This window comes from Rattus norvegicus, chromosome 10 (assembly GCF_021556685.1).
Source record: "Rattus norvegicus strain SHRSP/BbbUtx chromosome 10, alternate assembly SHRSP_T2T, whole genome shotgun sequence".
In the NCBI taxonomy this organism is placed as follows: domain Eukaryota; kingdom Metazoa; phylum Chordata; class Mammalia; order Rodentia; family Muridae; genus Rattus; species Rattus norvegicus.
The window spans coordinates 98,348,855-98,368,004 of record NC_141543.1 but is presented as its reverse complement, the minus strand read 5'-3'; the positions used below and the strand labels follow the sequence as shown (position 1 = coordinate 98,368,004).

Sequence of the window (19,150 nt, the reverse complement as noted above, 5' to 3'; positions counted from 1 at the left end):
AAAAAGACAAAACAAATGCATATAACTGGGGAGAGCATGTCTGATGAAAGCTTGTCAACGGAGAGGTCTCATCAGTTTGAAGGTGAATGTGCATGAACTATGGAAATCAAGTGGCTGAAGGACTTACACCTTAAGTACTTGTGGATTAATCAGTTGGTGAACTTAAATAAATAGTCTCTTAGTGGAATAGCAAATTCATTCACTTAACTTTAGCTTGGAAAGAATGTTTTATAACATTGGTTTCTATCAGCTCTAATATCTGATTTCTTGGTGTATAGGAAAGTGCATCGAACATAAACATGATCACTCAAACATACATGGGTTTCTCTTTTGGTATTTTGTTTTGAAAAAAAATAGATTCATTTATTTCTTATGTGTATGGGTGTTGGCCTGTATGTGTGTTTGTCATGTGTGCCCGGTATCTGAATAGGCTGGAAAAGTTGTTCGATCCGGACGACCTTCCATGTGGATGCTGGGGAGGGGACCCTGGTCCTTCGTAAGCGCAGCCAGTGCTCTCAGCCTTCCCAGTTGTCTTCTCAGCTCTCGCTTTGTGGTTTTGAAACACGGTTTTCCTTAGGTACCCCAGGCTGCCCTGGAGCTCACAGAGATCAGCCTGCCTCTGCCTTCCAAATGCTGGGGTTAAGATTCCAGCACCACCAACCTGAAATACAGTAAGTTTTAATGCCCTGATGTTTTGGGTATTTTTTTGTGTAACATCAGTAAGGGATCTTTAAACATCATAGTGGTATGATACCAAGTGTCTATGTCAATAATTAGAAGTAAATCTAAAAACCTTTGCATCATTTATGGAAGTTAGATTAAAATGCTTTCAGGCTAAGCGTCCTTTGTGGTGGAGTATATATGCAAGCTTGGGAAGGTTTCAGAGCCAAGTAAACTTCAGTCAACCCTCTGTAAGTTGAGTTTTTCCCTGGAAGCTTAGAAATCTAAAATGTTGACTCTCGGAGGCCCTGTATTTTAATTCCAGTCTTAGCAATTCATAGGAAATCCCCATCACTGCCTTTATTTAGTGAGCATTAAAATGTTACTTGTATAGGTTAGTGACACGTGTAACGAGGGAACAACCGTATGGACTTGTGCCAGCAGATGCTGTGTCCAGACGAGGCTCTAGGAAACTTAACCGTCTACCTACACTCCCAGTTAGCTGGTCGTCTTTGTTTTTTTTTTTTTTTTTTTTTTTAATTTTATTTTATGTGTATGGGTATCTTACCTGCATGTATATCTATATACTGCTTGTATGCCGGATGTGAAGCATCAGATTGCCTGGGACTATAGTTACAGAAGGCCGCCATGGAGGTGCTAGGAACTGAACCTGTATCCTGTGGAAGAGCAGGTAGTGCTCTTAACCACTGAGCCATGTCTCCCACACCCTGAAGTCATCTTTTTAACACTTTTCTTTGAGACAGCTTCTCTATTTATTTTATTTATTTTTGTGTGCATTGCATTTTGTCTTGCATGTGCATGAGCATGAGTTGCCAGATCCTCTGGAACTGGAGTTAGACAGTTGTGAGCTGCCATGTGGATGCTGGGAATTGAACGTGGGTCCTGGAGAGCAGTCAGTGCTCTTAACCGATCAGCTATCTCTCCAGCTCTGAAACATTGTCTTTCTCTCCTGAGGTTGGCCTTGAATCTGTATAAGGCTGAAGATGACCTTGAACTTCTGACCTCACCCCTACCCCACTCTGCCCCCAGTCTTGATACTACAGGCTTGTCACTATACAGTGAGTGACTGATGATCAAAACATTTTTATGATGTTTTTCCTTTTCTCTAAGCTAAGTAACCCTTTCCTGTTATCAGCATGTACCCTGTAGCCCAGGTTCACACATTCAGCGCCCTTCTCACCACCTAAAACCAACTGTCCTTCAGATCTCTGTTCATTTGTGCCTTGCCTTCTCAGAACCCTCTCTGCCCCTGAACTCCTCCTCTCACATCCTGAAGTGCTTAGGAAATCTGCCCCATCTGTAAAAACAGCACAGTTGTGGTGCTGAAGGCCGACCCTCAGGCCCTGTGGATGATGTAGATGAGCACAGGCACGGCCCTGCTTATAGACTGGCAAAGTGCAGATGTGGACCTGCCAGATGTGGGCACGATTCTATACCCAAAAGATGCTCCACTATGTTCATAGCAGCCTTATTTATGATAGCTGGAAGCTAGAAAGAACCCAGATGCCCTTCAATAGAGGAATGGATACAGAAAATGGTACATTTATACAATGGAGTGCTACTCAGCTATAAAAAACAGTGACTTCATGAAATTCATAGGCATGTGTACTCATTGGTTGGTAGTATGTGCATTTTTTTTTAAAGGATTTAATTGTTTTATGTGTGTGGGTGTTTTCCCTGTATTTGTGAGTGTACTTTGTGTGTGCTTGATACCTTTGGAGGTTTGACGAGGATGTTGGATCCCCTAGTACTGGAATTGCAGGTGGCTATGAGCTACCGTGAGTGTTCTAGAGATGAAACTGGGGTCCTCTGCAAAAACAGTCAGTGCTCTTAACCACTGAACCATCTCTCCAGCCCTTTATTTTTTAAGTGGGGGTGTGTGTGTGTGTGTTGTCTGCCTGCCTGCCTGCCTGCCTGCCTGCCTGCCTGCCTGCCTGCCTGCCTGCTTGCCTGCCTGCCTGCAGGCACCCATGGAAGCCGGAGGTGTCTGAATGCCTGGAGCTAGATTTATAGACAGTTGTGATCCATCTACCGTGGGTGCTGGGAAACAAGCTCAGATCTCTGCTAGGACAGAATGGGCTGTTAACTTCTGAGCCATCTCTGCCCCACCTCCCACCCCTTACACACTGTAACCCTACCGAAGTACATTGTTCCAAGGACTGTCAGTGTTCTCTGTGGGGAAGGCAGAGGGGGGGCCGGTTCTTTCCCAAGATCACATGACCTGTGGTAGACCAGGAAGGAATCAAGATGGTGAGACTGTAGGTCAAGTGCTCCTGACCTGGCAGTGCTGGTCATCAGTAGTTGCTGCCCTGTTGGTTCTGTTAGAGGAGGGTCACCATGACAGACCTCTAGTGGGAATGAAGTCAGTTCTGAAGACTAGAAGTCAGGTCTAACGGTACCAGCAAGGCTGTGGGGAAGACAGCCCTGTCTCCTTGGCTGACTTCCTTTACTTCAATCAAGCTCCTAAGATTTTCTTTAGCATCCGTCTTCCATCTCTTAGGCTGTCTGCAGCTGCACTCTACTTCTTGGTACTGAGATGCGGGCATCTGCTGTGGCTGCTTTGGCAAAGCACCAGAAACAGGACTTTATCAAACGGCTTGGAGTCCAGAAGCCAGGCTCTTCTGAAGGCTCAGGGAGCCTCCTTGTCCTCTCTAGGTCTTGCACAGACCTGGCAGATACTCTAGTTATGTTTCCTGCTCCGCCTCCTTTCCTCTGTGAGGTCAGTGGAGTCTGGGTGATTTCATTTCAAACCCTGTAGGTAAATACTTCTCCCAATCAAGGTTAGGTGGGCCTGGATTTGGAGGCCAGTATTGAGCCCATGACAGGGCTCTTACTCTTCTGTGACTTTGTTGGCACTTCCTGTGAGTCACTTTCAGACTCACCGTTGGCTCCGGAGTCTCAGTCCACTCAGTCTGGGCAGTTCGAGTCCAGCTGTAAAGCGTACACCTGTAGTATGCCCATTTGCTCACAGTTGTACTTAGGCAAGAAGGTTTCCCTTCCTACTCTGTCTTCTCCTGTCACCCTGTGAAACAGTGGGGACACTTGGCAGTGAGCACTCTTGGGGCAGCTGGACCAGTTCAGTTCCAGTGACCCGGGAGAACTCGCAGGCCTTGGAGAACCAAAGCTTCCTCCAATCCCAGATAGTCATAATGGTCAGCGTGCATTTGTACAGGAGAGAGGTGGCTGTCGCGCTGGCAGTTAGGACAGAGGCGATGCTTAGATGACCTGTAATGACCCCGGAACATCTGTAGGGAAGGTGACTTGTTCTGACAGCCTCAGCCTTGTGCTTACTATTTCACTACTGTGTTTGTAACGAGTTTATTCTACTTCCAGAAAAAAAGCCGTCAGTGTGAGGAGTATGTGCTTTTGATGAGCAGAGTCAGAGGTAGTTGCCACCCCATTTTTAGAGTGGTGTTAACAGGGAGTGAGGAATGTAGAGTACTCGGGTGAGGCGGGGTGTAGGTGTGTGACATCCGTGCCTGAGAAGAGAAATGAGAAGGATGGATGCTGTGAGCAGATTGAAGGACGTGCACGGGGGAGGTGTTACGTATAACCCACATCCTGCTAGCAGCAGAGTCAGCGAATTGGTGAAGTTACTACAGGTTTGAGTCATTTCATTATAAGTAAAAACTTACTAAAAGCAACTGAGTGCAGAATGGACTTGTGCCTGAAGCAATGAGTTTGTTGTAGAGAAATTCCTCAGAGACCAGAATAGATCCACATATCCTTTAGCTGTTAGGGAACCTTTCAGTAGTTTGTGGGTTGCTTGAGGAAGTTGACAGAATGGGGAGCTGGAGAGAGGGCACATTGGTTTAGAGCTTGCTGCCAGCTCATGCTAGGGGCTCAGACTCCTGTCACTCCAGCTCCAGGGATGCAATGCTGTCTTCTGGCCTTCACAGGTGCAAGTGTGGCATATGTGTATGTGTGTGTATTTGTGTGTGTATCTGTGTATGGATATGTGCACAGAAGTGTGGTGTCCATGGAGACCAGCATGGGGGCCATTAGATGATCCCCTGGAATTGGAGGAGTCCCAGGCAGTTGTGAGCCATCTGGTGGAGGTGCTGGCAGGTCCTCAGCATAAACAGTGCATGCGCTTACGTTCACTTGAAATGTGGAGCTGCAAGTCACATCCTACCTGTCAGTGGGGATATATTCTGAGAAAAGCATCACAGGTAAGCTTGTCTTCAGTAGCGTGAACCTTATAGAATGAACTTAAGCTAGTGCCACTGGCTGCATATTTGTATAGGACCTCTACTGTCTGGGTTCCATCCGTGGACTTGAAATGCCATCATGTGATGTATGACCATGTTTCTGAATAAAGAAGAATGTAACAGTTAAAGAAAAGAACTACACGGGTGTAACTCAGTTGGTAAAGGGCCTGCATGCTTGTCATGAAGGAAGCCCTGGGTTCTGTCCTCAGAGGGTCATAAGCCAGGCAGTGCTGCATGGCTCTAATTCCAGCACCTGGGAAGTGAGACAGGGAATTCAAGGCCAGTCAGGTCACAGGGCAGGGAGGGGAAGAGGAAAGGAAGGAGAAGGGGAAGGAGGAAGGTGGAAGGGGGGAGAGAGAGAGACTGAGAGAGAGAATGAAAGAGAGCATGAGCTAACTTTATAACAAGAAAGCTGTAAGACTGAGACTTTAGAAAATAAAAGGTGAGATTATCTATAACTTAGGTCAGAACTCACTAAGCACTTGAAACTGTCAGTATTTCACACAGCATGGTGTTTAGGGACTTTTAATCAGTCTTTTTGCTGAGAAGACTGGCATCGTTAGCTTTGGAAATGAGAGTAATACGATCGTTTCCATACCAGTCATAAGAACTCAGTCTTACTCCCGGTCACCTGGCTGGCGGCTGCTCTTGGTTGACGGCTGTCCTGCACTTCAGGCAGGAAGATGGTGGCTGCAAAGAAGATGAAAAGGTCTCCAGAGCTGATCAGTTGTAGACTTACTTGTTGTGAAAAGTGGAAAGTTATGTTTTGGGACAAACATTCTTCGAAGACAATCAGACAGGCTTGGTTGTCCTTGCCAACAAGTGCCCAGCTTGACTGAAATAGAATACTATGCCGTGTTGGCCAAAACTGTCGCCCATCTCTTCCATGACAGCCGTATTGATGGGGGTTAAGCGTGTGAGAAATGCTTACACTGAGTGTGCACACCGTCTACCGCTGACTCAGGTGATCCTGATATTAGAGGCATTGCCAGAGCAGACGGGGGAAGTAGAGCGGGGAGTTTTTCTTTCATGAAACTTCACCAGAGCTCACTGGAAGGAAGGGAGGGAGGGAGGGAGCAAGAGAATGAACTTAGAAGTATCTATTAGAATGACATGTAGAGCAGAGTTTTTAAAAAATGTTTTTGTTTGTTTGTTTGTTTTCTTTTTTTCTGAGTTGGGGACTGAACCCAGGGCCTTGCGCTTGCTAGGCAAGTGCTCTACCACTGAGCTAAATCCCCAACCCTAAAAATGTTTTTGTAAGTTTTATATTTATGACAAATAAAAACCAAAAGAAAAATAAGTGTGGGTGAGAGCCGGGGAGATGGCTCAGTGTGGAAGAGCACTTGTTGAACAAGCCTGAGGCTCTGAGCTCAGATCCCAGTACCCAAGACCCATGCTGTAGCCTGTGTAATGTGGGCGGTGACAGGATCACTGGGTTCCAGGTCCAGCTGAGAGCTCGTTTCCTTAGACAAGGTATATGGAGCAGGATACCTGACATTCACCTCTGACCTGCACTCACACATGGAGTGGAGTGCCTGCACCTGTGCTTGTACAGATGCCAAAAAAGGAAAAATACTGTGTGAATTTTTTTCCCTAAATGTTTGGTAATTAATACATGATTAATATATTCCTTCAGAATCACTGAGTAACACATTCGTGGAATTCCTCTAAATTTTCACTGCCTTAATAATGTTGTGTGTGTGTGTCAATCACTAATGATGCTCCTACTCATAGAGGCTCTTGTTTAAGACCTCCACATCTTGCCGTGGCCTGATGGCCAGTGTCCTCACTGTACAAGTGAGGGACATAAGTGGCTTGGAGGGAACTTGTCATGGCCATGCCATTTATCTCAAGGGACCAAGCCCATTCAGAGCCAGATCTTTTCCAGTTGGTAATGTTCAGATTAGAACCCAGGCCTTGACCATTCCACACTGATTCATATTCTTAGATTGTGTGTGTGTGTGAGTGTGTGTGTGTGAGTGTGTGTGTGTGAGTGTGTGTGTGTGTGTGTGTGTGTGTGTGAGAGAGAGAGAGAGAGAGAGAGAGAGAGAGAGAGAGAACATTGCTGAATTAAGGGGGATTCTTACAAAGCCCAGGCTTAGTTTAGCCTGTGTAACAGTGTGTGGGTGTGCTCTCTGCTTGTGTGGCGTCCCAAGCTGTAAGACTTCCTAAGACTCAGGGGTTAAGATTCTCACTCACGAAGCTGGTACAGTAGAGATGCCTGAGGGCTGGGCTGTTCTTTGCAGAACTCTCTGACCATGACTCTGGAGTCATGTTTTTGTTTTATGTTTAGGTATTTGCAAGTAACCTCTCTATTCATTAATGCAGAACATTATTTTGATCTAGGAGTCGTGGGTACAGAAGTCCAAGTTATTGGAGGTTATTTGGGTTTGAATAGATGAACAGTGAGTGGGCGTCAGCACAGTCTGCGCATTACACGGTTGAACCTGGTGGGTAGATGTTTGTTGGGTGAGTGATCTTGTGTCTGATATATTTCTTCCCTGATTTCACAACAGAGAAGAAGACACAGAAAATGAAAATGAAAAGAAAGTTTGGTACTACAGCACAAAGGTCCAGCTTGCAGAATTAATAGACTGTCTAGACAAAGATTACTGGGAAGCAGAGCTGTGCAGAGTTCTAGAAGACATTCGGGAGGAGATGCAGCAGCACATGGACGTAACTGAAGACCTGACCAACAAGGCTCGTGGAAGCAACAAGTCCTTCCTAGCGGCAGCTAACGGTGAGGCCAGTCCTTCTTGAGCTCTTGTCGTACTGGAGACAAGCTTGGAAATGTCCAAGTTTATGCCTGGTGCTTTGTTCCGATTCTCTAGCTCACGGTTTCCCTCAGTGAGGCTAGCAAATCAGGATGCTGTGTGTTAGTGTTTGCTCCTTGCCTCAGTCACCGATGGTACCCCCTAGACCCACAAGTCATATAGTTCTTGTTTGTTTAGTGACAGGTCTGTGTAACTCGGGCTGAGTTCCAGTTATTGTATAGCCCAGGTTGGCCTTGAACTCATCATGGTCTTCCAGTGTCAGCTGTCAGGGTATTGACTATGAAGGGTGTCCACCTCACTTAGCTCATTGTGTCCTCACTGCATCCCTTCCTCACTGTAGACAACTGTAGAGAACACTTTATTTCCACCAGATTACTCCCACCCACACAGTCAAGTGGACACAGGTCTTGTTTCCTGTGTCCTCAGCATTTAGTGCATCTTGTTGTAGACAACCCCTCAGAAGGCGTTTTGTATTGCTTGTCTCGCTAATGTTAGGGCTCACAGGCTACACGAGCATTACTGAGGCTCACCCTCAGTCTCTTGCAGTTTTCTAATTCTGGAAAAATGGGCCTGATAACTATAGTTTAAGAAAGACAACCAAGATGAAGTTGGGGACTGCTGAGGGAGGGACAGAGACAAGGGCTGCAGATCCACAAGGGGAACGCTGTGTTCTTGTCTGTGTAGACTTCACACAGCAATGGCAGGCTTCCCTTTATCCCCACGAGGAAGCTGCTTTAAATGGATTCTCTAGAGGACACACCCAGTCTCACGTGCACGTATTGGAACGTGCAGACATTCCCCGTGTTATGGGACCCAGATTGTTAGCTTCCAAACATTCTCTCACCATAAAAGAACCAAAAGTGAGCCAGGTAGAGTAACACACACCTTTAAACCCAGCACCCAGGAGGCAGAAGCAGGTGGATCTCTGAGGTTTAGGCCACTGTGGTCTACAGAGGGAGTTCAGGACAGCTAGGGCTGCACAGACTCTGTCTCAGAAAATCAAAAAGTTGGATTGTAAGGATGAGTTGAACTGGTGTATGGATAAGACACATGAAGAGGACAAGGAACTTAGAAAAAGCTCTCAAAGGTCAAAGCTGAGACAGCTCAAGCAGTAAGTTAATGGTATTAGAGAATGAGGTGGTGTGCATGCCTGTGGTCTTAGCACTTGTTGAGTACAAGGCTAGGGGCTAGAGGATGGCTCAGCTGTTAGAGCGCATGTTCTTGCAGAGAACCCAGGTTCAATTCTCAGAACACGTAGCAGTTTACAACTATTCATAACTCCAGCTCTAACGCTTTCTCCTGGCCTCCAAAGACAGCAAGCAAACATGTAGCCCATATAAAGACATACAGGTCAACACACACATGTAAGATAAAGTGATGTTCTGTTTTGTTTGTTTTTGTTTTCTGTGTGTGGTCCTGGCTGTCCTGGAACTTGCTCTGTAGACCAGGCTGTCCTCAAACTCACAGAGATCCTCTTGCCTCTGCCTCTCAAGTACTAGAATTAAAGGCGTGTGTCACCACCCTCTGACCCCTGCAAGACCAGCCTCAGATACAGCACTGAATTTGAGTCCAGTCTGAGCCTCATGACAATCCCACCTCAAGCAAACAACCAGACAAACTAACAAGAAAAGATGCTTAATTTTGTGGGTATGGTAGCATATCCCAGCCACTCAGGATCCTGAGGCAGGTGAATTACAAATTTCAGCCCAGTTTGGGCCTTGTAACAAGAACTCATTTCTGAGAATTTATTTTATTAAAAACTAAGGAGTCTGGTTAGTGTCCCTGTGTTCATAGTTGTTTCTCTTATGCTGGTACCATGCCATGGTGGCACCCTGCCCACGTTGAAAGAGGGCACCCTTAGCTGGGCCCTAGTGGCTTTCAGAAAAGTTACAGAGCTTCAGAAAGAAGTGTTTCCATATGGGCTCTGCTCATTTTATACTGGGAAAGTAGAGGTTTGCAGATCTAGGGAGCTTACTCAGGATCAGGGAGCAGATTCACCTCAGGTCTTTATTGGGTTGCAGGTCGGTTTTTGATTCTTGTATAGACTGAGTCTATGTCAGTTTGGAGTGTTTGCTCATGGCCGATGTGACAGTGATATATACATCCAGTTTCAATTTTAAGCCCCTCACTGGCTTTCACTGGGGCTGTATATTGATTGCTGTATATGTAGTCCAGATGTGCCTGGGTTGTAGGTGTGATCGCTGCGCTCTGCCTTTGCCATCTCATCTTCACAAAGAAAGTTGATTTTTATTACTAGCATTTATTTTTAAAAAGTAAAGCTCACCGAGTTAAATTAATTGTAAATGAAATATGTTTTATTTTGTGTGCTCCCCCATCCCCCACACACACTTTAGGTTAGGTCTCACTGTGTGGCCCTGGCTGGCCTGGAACTCATAGCTTATCTACTTGGCCTCTCTTTTCCGAGTGCTGAAATTAAAGGTCTCTGCCACTGCATGTAGCCTTAAAGATCTTAAAAATATTTATTTATTTGTGTGCGCGCGTGTGTGGTTATCTGTGTGTGTACGTGGTTGCCTCTGGAGACCAGAATATGGCATTAGATCTGCTGGAGTTACAGGAGATCTGAGAGTCTCTTGACATGAGTGCTGAGAACTGAATTCAAGTCTTCTAGCTGGTGTAGTTTGTTTTCTTTCTTTCTTTCTTTCTCTCTCTCTCTCTCTCTCTCTCTCTCTCTCTCTCTCTCTCTCTCTTTCTTTCTTTCCTTCTTATAAATAAATTTCTTCACTTTCTTCGGACACACCAGAAGAGGGCATTGGATCCCATTAAAGATGGCTGTGAGCCACCATGTGGTTGCTGGGAATTGAACTCAGGACCTCTGGAAGAGCAGCCAGTGCTCTTAACCACTGAACCATGTCTCCAGCCCCTGTAGTTTTCTTTCTTAAAGACTTAAAAATATGGATATTAACACCGCTCCCCTTCTTTTGGAACAAAGTCTCACTATGTAGCCCTTGGCTGTCCTGGAACATGCTATGTTGTGCTATGTTGGTAATGCTGGCTTTGTAGTCAAAGGTTCCACCTGCCTCCAGCCCTGGGTGCACCATCAAGCCCAGCAGACATTAAAATTCATAAGTGTCATTTGTTAGTAATTTTATATTTAGTTATGAAAGAAAACAATTACATTTGTTGTTTGTTACAGAGGAAATTTTGGACTCCTTAAGAATCAAAAGAGGGGAAGATATTGACTGTGATCAGAACCCAGAAGATACAGAAAAAGACAAGAATGAGGGTGAGAACGACAGCTCCAAAGGTGCTGAGAAGAGCAGGGAGGAGTCGGAGGACCAGTCCCCAGACAAGGACGCTGACGGCAAAGTCCTGGAGGAAGAGCCCGGGCAAGGAAAACCTGAGGGTAAAAGAATTACTTGGTTCAGAGAAATATTTTGTTAATGCTTCAATTTTACTTGCCAAATGAAAGTGGGAATTTTTACTGCAAATGGCTATTTTTGATTCCCAAAGATATTTAAGAGAATCTGTTGTAATCACATCTGTGGAAATGAGTTTATATATTGACGGATTTGCAATAATATAATACTTATATTCTAAGAAGTTGGAAGTTGACATCCTGTGAAATTTATTGATGAAAAGTTACTATTTTATATCAGATTATATATGGTATATGTTAAAATGTGTTCTTTTAAAAAATTAATTCTAAAACATTCTTAGTATCTTACTCTTTATTTTTGGATGACCCGTTACAAAGCTCTTCCAGAGTCTGACTTGCTTTAAAATGGCCGTCAAAGAGAAACAGTTTGTTTTTTTTTTTTAAAAAGAATTGGCTATTTTATGTATTTAGAAGCAGGTTTTTTTTGGTGATTGATGGTTTTTTAGTTGGTTGAATGTGGCCGCTTGTCCAAAGTCAATCGTAAAGCATACCTTTAAAGTTTTGTTGTGCGTTTTGCTGTAGAGCCAACAGAAGTTGGGGATAAAGGTAACTCTGTACCAGCAAATCTTGGTGACAACACAAGAAATGCTTCTTCAGAGGAGACTCCCTGTGAGGGGAGGAGCCCCGAGGGCTGGCTCTCAGAAACCCATGATAGCAGCACGGCAGAGAAGAAGGTGGCATCTGAGCTCCCCCCGGATGTACCAGGTACAGAGGGCAGCATATCAATGCCTCTGTAATGGGGGACCCTTCCCTTTGCAGTCAAAGCTGCATGTCACCTAGAACCTGACGGTCTGCATCCATCCATGCCGCTTGCTCACAGTGCCACTCCCGATTGCTAAACTGTCACCTAACACCCGATGTTTGGCAGATACCTTGCGATTAGTGCCTGGAACTCCCTCTCAGCCCTCATGCTTGTGTGTATTGGAAGGTTTTGTGTGCCTGGTCACCAGACCATCCTGACCGAGACTTTGATTTGAGTTACTCACATAGTAATGTGTGTCTCCATGTTGAGTGACCTGGCCCTTGTGGCTCTGGTTATACTAACACATTAATTTTCTGTTTGCATGCTCATGTAGTGCTACATGTCAGATCATAATTAGTAGATAATCCATCATCACCAACATTTTTGCAAGGCGCATTGATATGTTAACCAATAATTCCAATTTTAACCTTTTTAATGTTGAAATTTTACTTGGAGTAAGTTATATATACTAAGAATGTGATTATGACCTTTTGCTTTTCAAAAAGTCCAGTGGTATTTTTATCGTAGCAGCATGCATAATCCTACATATCTAGTTCAGATGATTGAAAGTGAGCATCAAAAATCTCAAAGTCATGGTGGAAGGGAATCCTTTTTGTGAATATATTAAGACTCCCGTTTGCAGGGTTGAGTGTGGTATTGCTGTGTTAGTGATACTGGGATCTGACTGGTGTGTTGGAAACACTGTTGTGTGGAAAAGGTGTGCAGCCTAGGTCTGCTTCTGCCCTAAACCAGTGCCACTCGGCTTTGAAGGGCCTCCATGTTTCTGATTGGAATGGGAAGGGTTTTTGGCAACCAGCTTTGAGAGTTGCTGAAAACCGCAGGGAAAGCTTAGGTCAGGCATAGGCTTCACATGAACCCCAGCAGTCAGCCATATGTAGTTGGTGCTGCTGAGGCAGTCAGGAACTCAGGGCCCTGCATAGTGAGCGTTAAGCTGGGCAGGGCTACTTAGGGAGACCCTGTGTCAAAACACAGAAAGGAAACTGTAGACTTGGCAGCTGCTGTTTGGGGCGCTCACTGGGGAGGCCATAGAGATTAGACTCGAGATCTGCGTAATCTACTCATGTAAGGAGAGACTGGAGTGGAAGATTTTGACTGAATATTAACTTCGTTAAAATTAGAATTGTTTAGAAGACAAGTTGTCAGTGAGAGGGTAGAATTTCCCAGGGACTGTTTTCTCAAGGGGCTGGAGAAACGCAGGTCCATAGTTTTGGTTCTAGAGTTGACTGAGTTCTAGGCTTTGGTCAGTTTTATTCTCAGTTTATATATTCGGGATTAAAAGTTGGAAGGTGGAGCATTATTGCTGAAATAATGTAAAAAAAACCTTCCATGTTTATTACTTTTTAAATATAATTATCGTTCTTTTAGATTGATCAATACTTAATGTAAATCTGACCTAATTGACCTGTTTTTAAACCAGACTTGATTGAGTTTGATCACTTAGATCCTTGGATTCTAGCCTTTGCATGCTGTTATATTACACGATTTGTCTTGTGTGGGCGGGTATGGGCAAACACGTGTATGCACGTGTATGCGTGTGCCTATGTAATAGCAGATGTAGAGATTCAAGGACAGCCTCGGCCGCAAGCACCTTTCCCTTCTAAGCCATCTTGCCAGCCCGCGTTTTGTTTTTATCAAGCAGTTAATATTGTAATAAGTTTTAGACTCAGTAGTCTAAATACACAACCCTGGCCACAGTAGACTGCACTCTGGTGAGTCTCAGATAGCTGTAACGACCATTCTAGCCATGAGGGGGATGCTCTGCTCTCCCACTGCTCTGCTTCCAGCTCCTGTTATCCGGCAAGTGGCTGTTACTCTTCTGTGCCTGGGGAGGGTGAGGTGTACTCTGTGATGCCCTGAACCAAACCAGTCACTGTCCTCACCTCCGTGGGTCAGCTGGCTGTTGGGGTCTGAGGTGGGAGAGTTGCCCAACAGATTAGAAGTAGCACCCACGGTGTGGAGCACCTCACTTGTCTCTTTCTCAGACTTGCAGAATATGTTTAGACACAATATTTACTGAATAAAGCCTTTTGATACAATAATACTGTCAGACTAGGTGGAGAGAGACTCTGGGTCAGTTAAATTTTCTTGAACTCGTAAATGAGTGAGCACACAGGGAGCCAGCAGGCGCACCTACCCACCGGAGAGACAGACGGGTGTCTCTAAGACCACCAGTGCCACTTTTGTCCTTTTGTTTTTATAATTTTTAGATTGTCTTTCATATGTATGAGTATCTGAGTGTTTGCTGCATGTTTATCTATGTATATCAGGCACCTAGTGCTGGAGGAGGTCAGAGGAGAATAGCAGATCCCTGGAACTGGAGTTGGTTGTGAGCCACCATGCAGGTGTGGGAATTGAACTTGAGACCTCTGCAAGAGGGGCAAGTGAAATGGAAATGTATGGTTTGGACACACAGTGAAGGATTCTTTGCCAACTACATGCATGTATTGGTTCTCCTTGCATTGTGTTGTTGAGCTCTGTTTGTCATGACTCCATAGAGAGCAAACGCACCAAAAACCTTCTGGTGGTGCGCTGGGGGGCTTCTTGCTGCTTCTGTGGACTTGGGATGGTTGGCAGAGTGATGTCAGCTGATGAGACTCACATGCTGAGGGAGGAGTGATGTTTGGAGGGAGTGTAGAGTACCCATGGTGAAGTGACTTGACGGCTGGCTTTGCAGTGCTTCTTGGTCTGGAGTCTTCACTGATCTTCACTACCTTCACCTCACTGAGAGAGGCACAGCCCAGAACGTCTGCAGTCTCGGGTGGTCTTGTTTTCCTCCTGCTGACTCATGCCCATGCTGCTGAGGCCTAGCCGTTTCTGTTAGGTCAGGCCGGGCCACCGCTGCTGGTTTGTGTTTGCTGACTTGCCACTGCTGACCTGGACTGCTGGTGTATTCGTGCAGCATTTGCAAGTGGATCAAGCGGCCACTGCTGAATCCTGTGAACTGAACCGTTGATTTCCTGACAGCACATATGGGATTTGTTGCAAAGAACAATTTCTGAACAGGTCCACTTCCCCTGTGTCCTAATAGCCTTTCTTTTTCACTACCTCTGGTGGGCAGTAGCCTAGAAGGGAAGGTAAAGCATTTAAGAACTGTTATTAAAAGAAGGATTTGAAAAAAATCTAAAACTATAGGCAAGTGTTCTTAACTGCTAAACCACCTTTTCAGTCTCTGATTTTGCTTTAAAAAGAGAGAAAAGGGGGGGAAGTGAATCATGATACTGTGTATGTGTGTTTTTTTTTTTTATTATTAATTTTTATTTTGAGGCAGGATTCTTATATGTAGTCCTGCTTGTCCTGGAACTTACTCTGTAGATCAGGCTGCCCTCAAACTCAGAGACCTGCCCCTGCCTCTTGAGTGCTGTAATCAAAGGCCTGCACAACCACTGCCTGGCCTTTCAATGTACCATTTTTAAAAAGATTTATTTATTCTATATAAGTACACTGTAGCTGTCTTCAGACACATCAGAAGAGGGCATCAGATCCCATTACAGATGGTAGTGAGCAACCGTGTGGTTGCTGGGAATTGAACTCAGGACCTCTGGAAAAACAGTCAGTGCTCTTAACCACTGAGCCATCTCTCCAGACCTCAATGTATAATTTTTAATGTCTGTTTTTTAAAATTTGTTTGTTTTCCTTCAAGACAAGGTCTGAGTGTATCGTCTTCACTGGCCTGGAACTTGTGTGTAGACCAGGCTGGTCTTGAATTCAGAGATAGCTGTTCACCTCTGCTTCCCAAGAGCTAGGATGAAGGGTATGAGTCTCCATTTTTATCTGGTATCTCATTTTAAAAATTCTTTTATACTTAATAAGATACCAGTAAGAACTAAAATATCCAGTGACGGGTAGAGCATCCATCATCTTTTCCTGTCACCCCACTATGCATACGTAGCATGGTTCGTTTATCCTTTTCATACACTGATGCTCACCTAACCGTTTATGTACTCTGCTGTGTATCTGTGAGTGCTTCCCAGTATGTATGTATAGTGTGTGCCTTGTGAAATAACAGGCTGGAAGACAGTGTTAGATCCTCTGGAGCTGGAGTTACAGGCTGTTTGCCAGTGTGTGAGCGGTGAGAACCAGTCCTGGATCCTCTGCAAGAACAAACACACTTGTCTGCTGTGCCATCTCTCCAGCTTCCAATGATAGTTTTTAAGTTTCCAGTGGGGGCCTTCATGAACAATACTATTATGGTTATTCCTCTATCTATCTTTTACATATGCACCTGTATTTCTAGAGGCATAAACCTCATCGTGGATTTCCTGGTCTTTAATGTAGTATGTATTTGCCTCCATACATACCTGTAGCAGGTCGACACACACTGTAGTAAGTCTCTGAAGTTTCCCTCACAGTGTGAGAGAGAGCTCTGGCTGCAGGTCATCATTGCCAGCTAGTGGCATCAACACTGTCATCTGTTCTTCCCCTTTGGGACAGGAGTATAGGGGAACCTTCCAGATGGCATGTGGGGCTATTGTATTGTGGTTTGTACCTGTAGTTAGCAGGCTATTGAAGACATAGAATGTATGTGTGTGCATGTGCATGCAAGTGAGTGTGTGTGTGTGTGTGTGTCTGCATCTGTGTATATGTGTGTGTATCTGTGTGTGAGTGTGTGTGTGCATCTGCATCTGTGTGTATGTGTGTGTGTGCGTCTGTGTATATGTGTATGAGTGTGTGTTTGTGTATATTTATGTGTCTATATGTATGTTTGAGTGTGTGTCTGTCTGTGTGTCTATGTGTATGTGTATATGTGTCTTTGTGTCTGTGTATGTATGTGAGTGTGTGTCTGTCTGTGTATATGTGTGTATGTGTGCGTCTGTGTATGTATGTGTGTGTGTGTCTGCGTCTGTGTGTATGTGTGACTGTGTATATCTGTGTGTGTGTCTGCATCTGTGTGTCTATATGTGTGTGTGTCTATGTGTATGTGTGTGAGTCTGCATCTGTGTGTGTGTGTGTGTATGTGTGTGTCTGCATCTGTGTGCGTATGTGCACAGGTCGTTTGGTTTTCCTCTTTTATGAAGTGTCTGTCCTTTGTGTACTTTTTGTTTGTTGGCGCAGATCTTTCCCCTTTAAGGCCGTCTTTACTAAAGCAAAAATTCCTGTATTGTTTGAGTGTTCCAGTCTCATGGTCCGTGATTAACTGCGGCGTGGCTGTGATTATTTTTTGCATACATTACTGTGTCGTAATTTTAGTACTTTGGCTGGGACTTTACACTCTCTCACGAGTGAGACTGGCGTACATTTCCTCTGCTGTCCCTGTCCGTCTCTAGAAATGAGATTATTGTTTCGTCATAAAAATCATCTTAGGGAGTGGCGACATGGCTCAGTGTAAAAGTACTGTCCGTACAAGGCTAAGTTCAGGCCTGGGAACCCACGGCAGAAAGCAATAGCCAGCCTCTGAGGGTTGTCATGTACTCCACATGTATGCTGTGGCACATACATGTCTGCACATACACTTTAAACAATAACGGTGCTCTCAGGCCGGGGAGATAATTCAGCCATTGATCCTGAGGTCTTACCCTAGAACCTATGTAAGTCTGTCGTAATGGTGGATAATCTCAGTACTGGGAAGAATGGCCAGTGAGAAGCTTGTCTCAGATCATGTTGGGGCTGGTGAGATGGCTCAGAGGCTCTTGTTGGGCAAGGCTGACCATGTGAGTTCAGTCTGCGAAAGTCACATAGAATTACAGGAGAGAACCGACTGCAGCACCTTCCTCTGGTCTCCACACCCAGCTACTGCATGCTTTCAGTAGCTTATGAACTCCTGACCTTTCTTGTTTCCTCCCTTTGGTCTCCTTTGCTTTTTACCCCTGTGCTTCTGAAGGCCTTCCATGCCGGCTTTCTCCTGGGTTTGCTGTCAGTGCTTGCGTTTTCCTCCACACTGCTATAGTTGGAGCTTACAATTTGTTTTTGCTGTTGTGTCACCTTTGTAACTGACTAATTTCAGAAGGTACTGGATGTGGGACCCAGCGCCCATGGTCAAGAGGCAAGCCCTCTACCGCTGAGTTACAGCCCCAGTACCAGTTTGACACTAGTAAATGTCTCATGTATGCCTGATGAGCACACATGCTTCCTGAAGCCAGAGTTGGAGGCAGTTGTGAGCCACCTGATGTGGGTGTTGGGAACTGAACTCAGGTCCTCTGGAAGAGCAGTGAGTGCTCTAAAGCTCTGAGCTGTGTCTGCAGCCTCAGTGCTAGAAAGATTCTCGGTTGAAATTTATTTATTTATTTATTTATTTATTTATTTTTTAAAGATTTATTTATTTATTAAGTACAGTGTAGCTGTCTTCAGACACACCAGAAAGGGGCATCAGATCTCATTACAGATGGTTGTAAGCCACCATGTGGTTGCTGGGATTTGAACTCAGGACCTCTGGAAGAGCAGTCGGTGCTCTTAACCACTGAGCCATCTCTCCAGCCCCTGAAATTTATTTATATATTCATTTGTTTACTTACGGTGTGCCACGGCATCTTAGTAGAGGGCACAGAACAGCTTACAGGACTTCTGGAGGTCAGGAGACAGAAAGCGTCTTACCAGCTGAGCCGTCTTCCCAGGCTTAATATGAAAATTTAAAATCTAAAACTGCACCCAGTTAAAGTGAACAGATGTGGCAACCACCATAAGGAGCAGTCAGCGATCCAGAATGTTTCCTGTGGCTCAGACGGAAGCAGGCTGGACTGAAAGGTGGGGGTGGGGTATTTTGAAAGACAGCATTAATTTATTTACCGCATGCCTGGAACTTGGCAAGTAGAGTAGCAGGTAGCACTGATGTCCTTTCTTTTAGGCCCCCTGCTATTGTGCTTAGCTGTTTATTTGAGCCTAAGTTGGTGTCATTCTCTGTAGTCTCCCTGCCTTAGGGATCCCAGGTGTGAGCACAGCGCCCTCTGCAGAGCCGTAGCTTGCATTTCTCTTGGTTGAGCTAATGGACATATTTCTATGTGTTTAAAGGCAGCTACATCTCCTGTATTGTTTATGCTATGGTAGCCATCATACTGGGTGCTGTCAGATCTAAACCACTTCCTGTGGGCATCATCTGCTTGTTCTTCACTGGGCAGTGTCCGTCCATCCATCTGTCCATCTGTCCATCCATCCGTCATTACTTAGTGTTAGGGAGAGTACCTTTTCAGTGACAACGAGGAATGCAGACAGGGACTTTCTGAATGCCCGTGGCTTTCGTTTTTTTCTAGTACTAATTTCTGTGTACTGGTAACGCTGTAAAATCACCCAGAACAGGTGACCACGCTTAGACGGAAGACCTTATTGCTACAGAATCCTCTCCAATTCTATTTCTTAATAGAGACATTTGAAAACTTTAGAAATGTAAAACTAT

The 19,150-nt window shown here is 44.9% G+C and overlaps 1 protein-coding gene and 1 long non-coding RNA gene across 52 annotated transcripts in view; one reads left to right on the top strand and one right to left on the bottom strand.

Annotated features, from left to right (window-relative positions):
- The window catches only part of Bptf (bromodomain PHD finger transcription factor), a 102,694-nt gene that overhangs the window by 27,383 nt on the left and 56,161 nt on the right, over positions 1 to 19,150 (top strand). For 41 of the 50 annotated variants that reach the window (XR_015630681.1, XR_015630679.1, XR_015630678.1 and 38 more), the window contains 3 exon segments: positions 7,409 to 7,632; positions 10,821 to 11,030; positions 11,586 to 11,768. Coding sequence is in view for 33 of the 50 variants with exons in the window: in NM_001127535.3 (NP_001121007.2) it covers positions 7,409 to 7,632; positions 10,821 to 11,030; positions 11,586 to 11,768 (617 nt within the window). In the remaining 17 variants the exon portion in view is untranslated. 50 annotated transcript variants of the gene reach the window in all.
- Positions 323 to 3,341, bottom strand: LOC120095194 (uncharacterized). Of its 2 annotated transcripts, none has more exons than XR_015632190.1 (2): positions 2,820 to 3,341; positions 323 to 661 (listed from the first exon to the last, which is right to left on the bottom strand). It is a non-coding gene; the product is annotated as an uncharacterized LOC120095194 (long non-coding RNA). The 2 variants fall into 2 exon arrangements; XR_015632191.1 differs by having other exon boundaries at positions 2,960 to 3,331.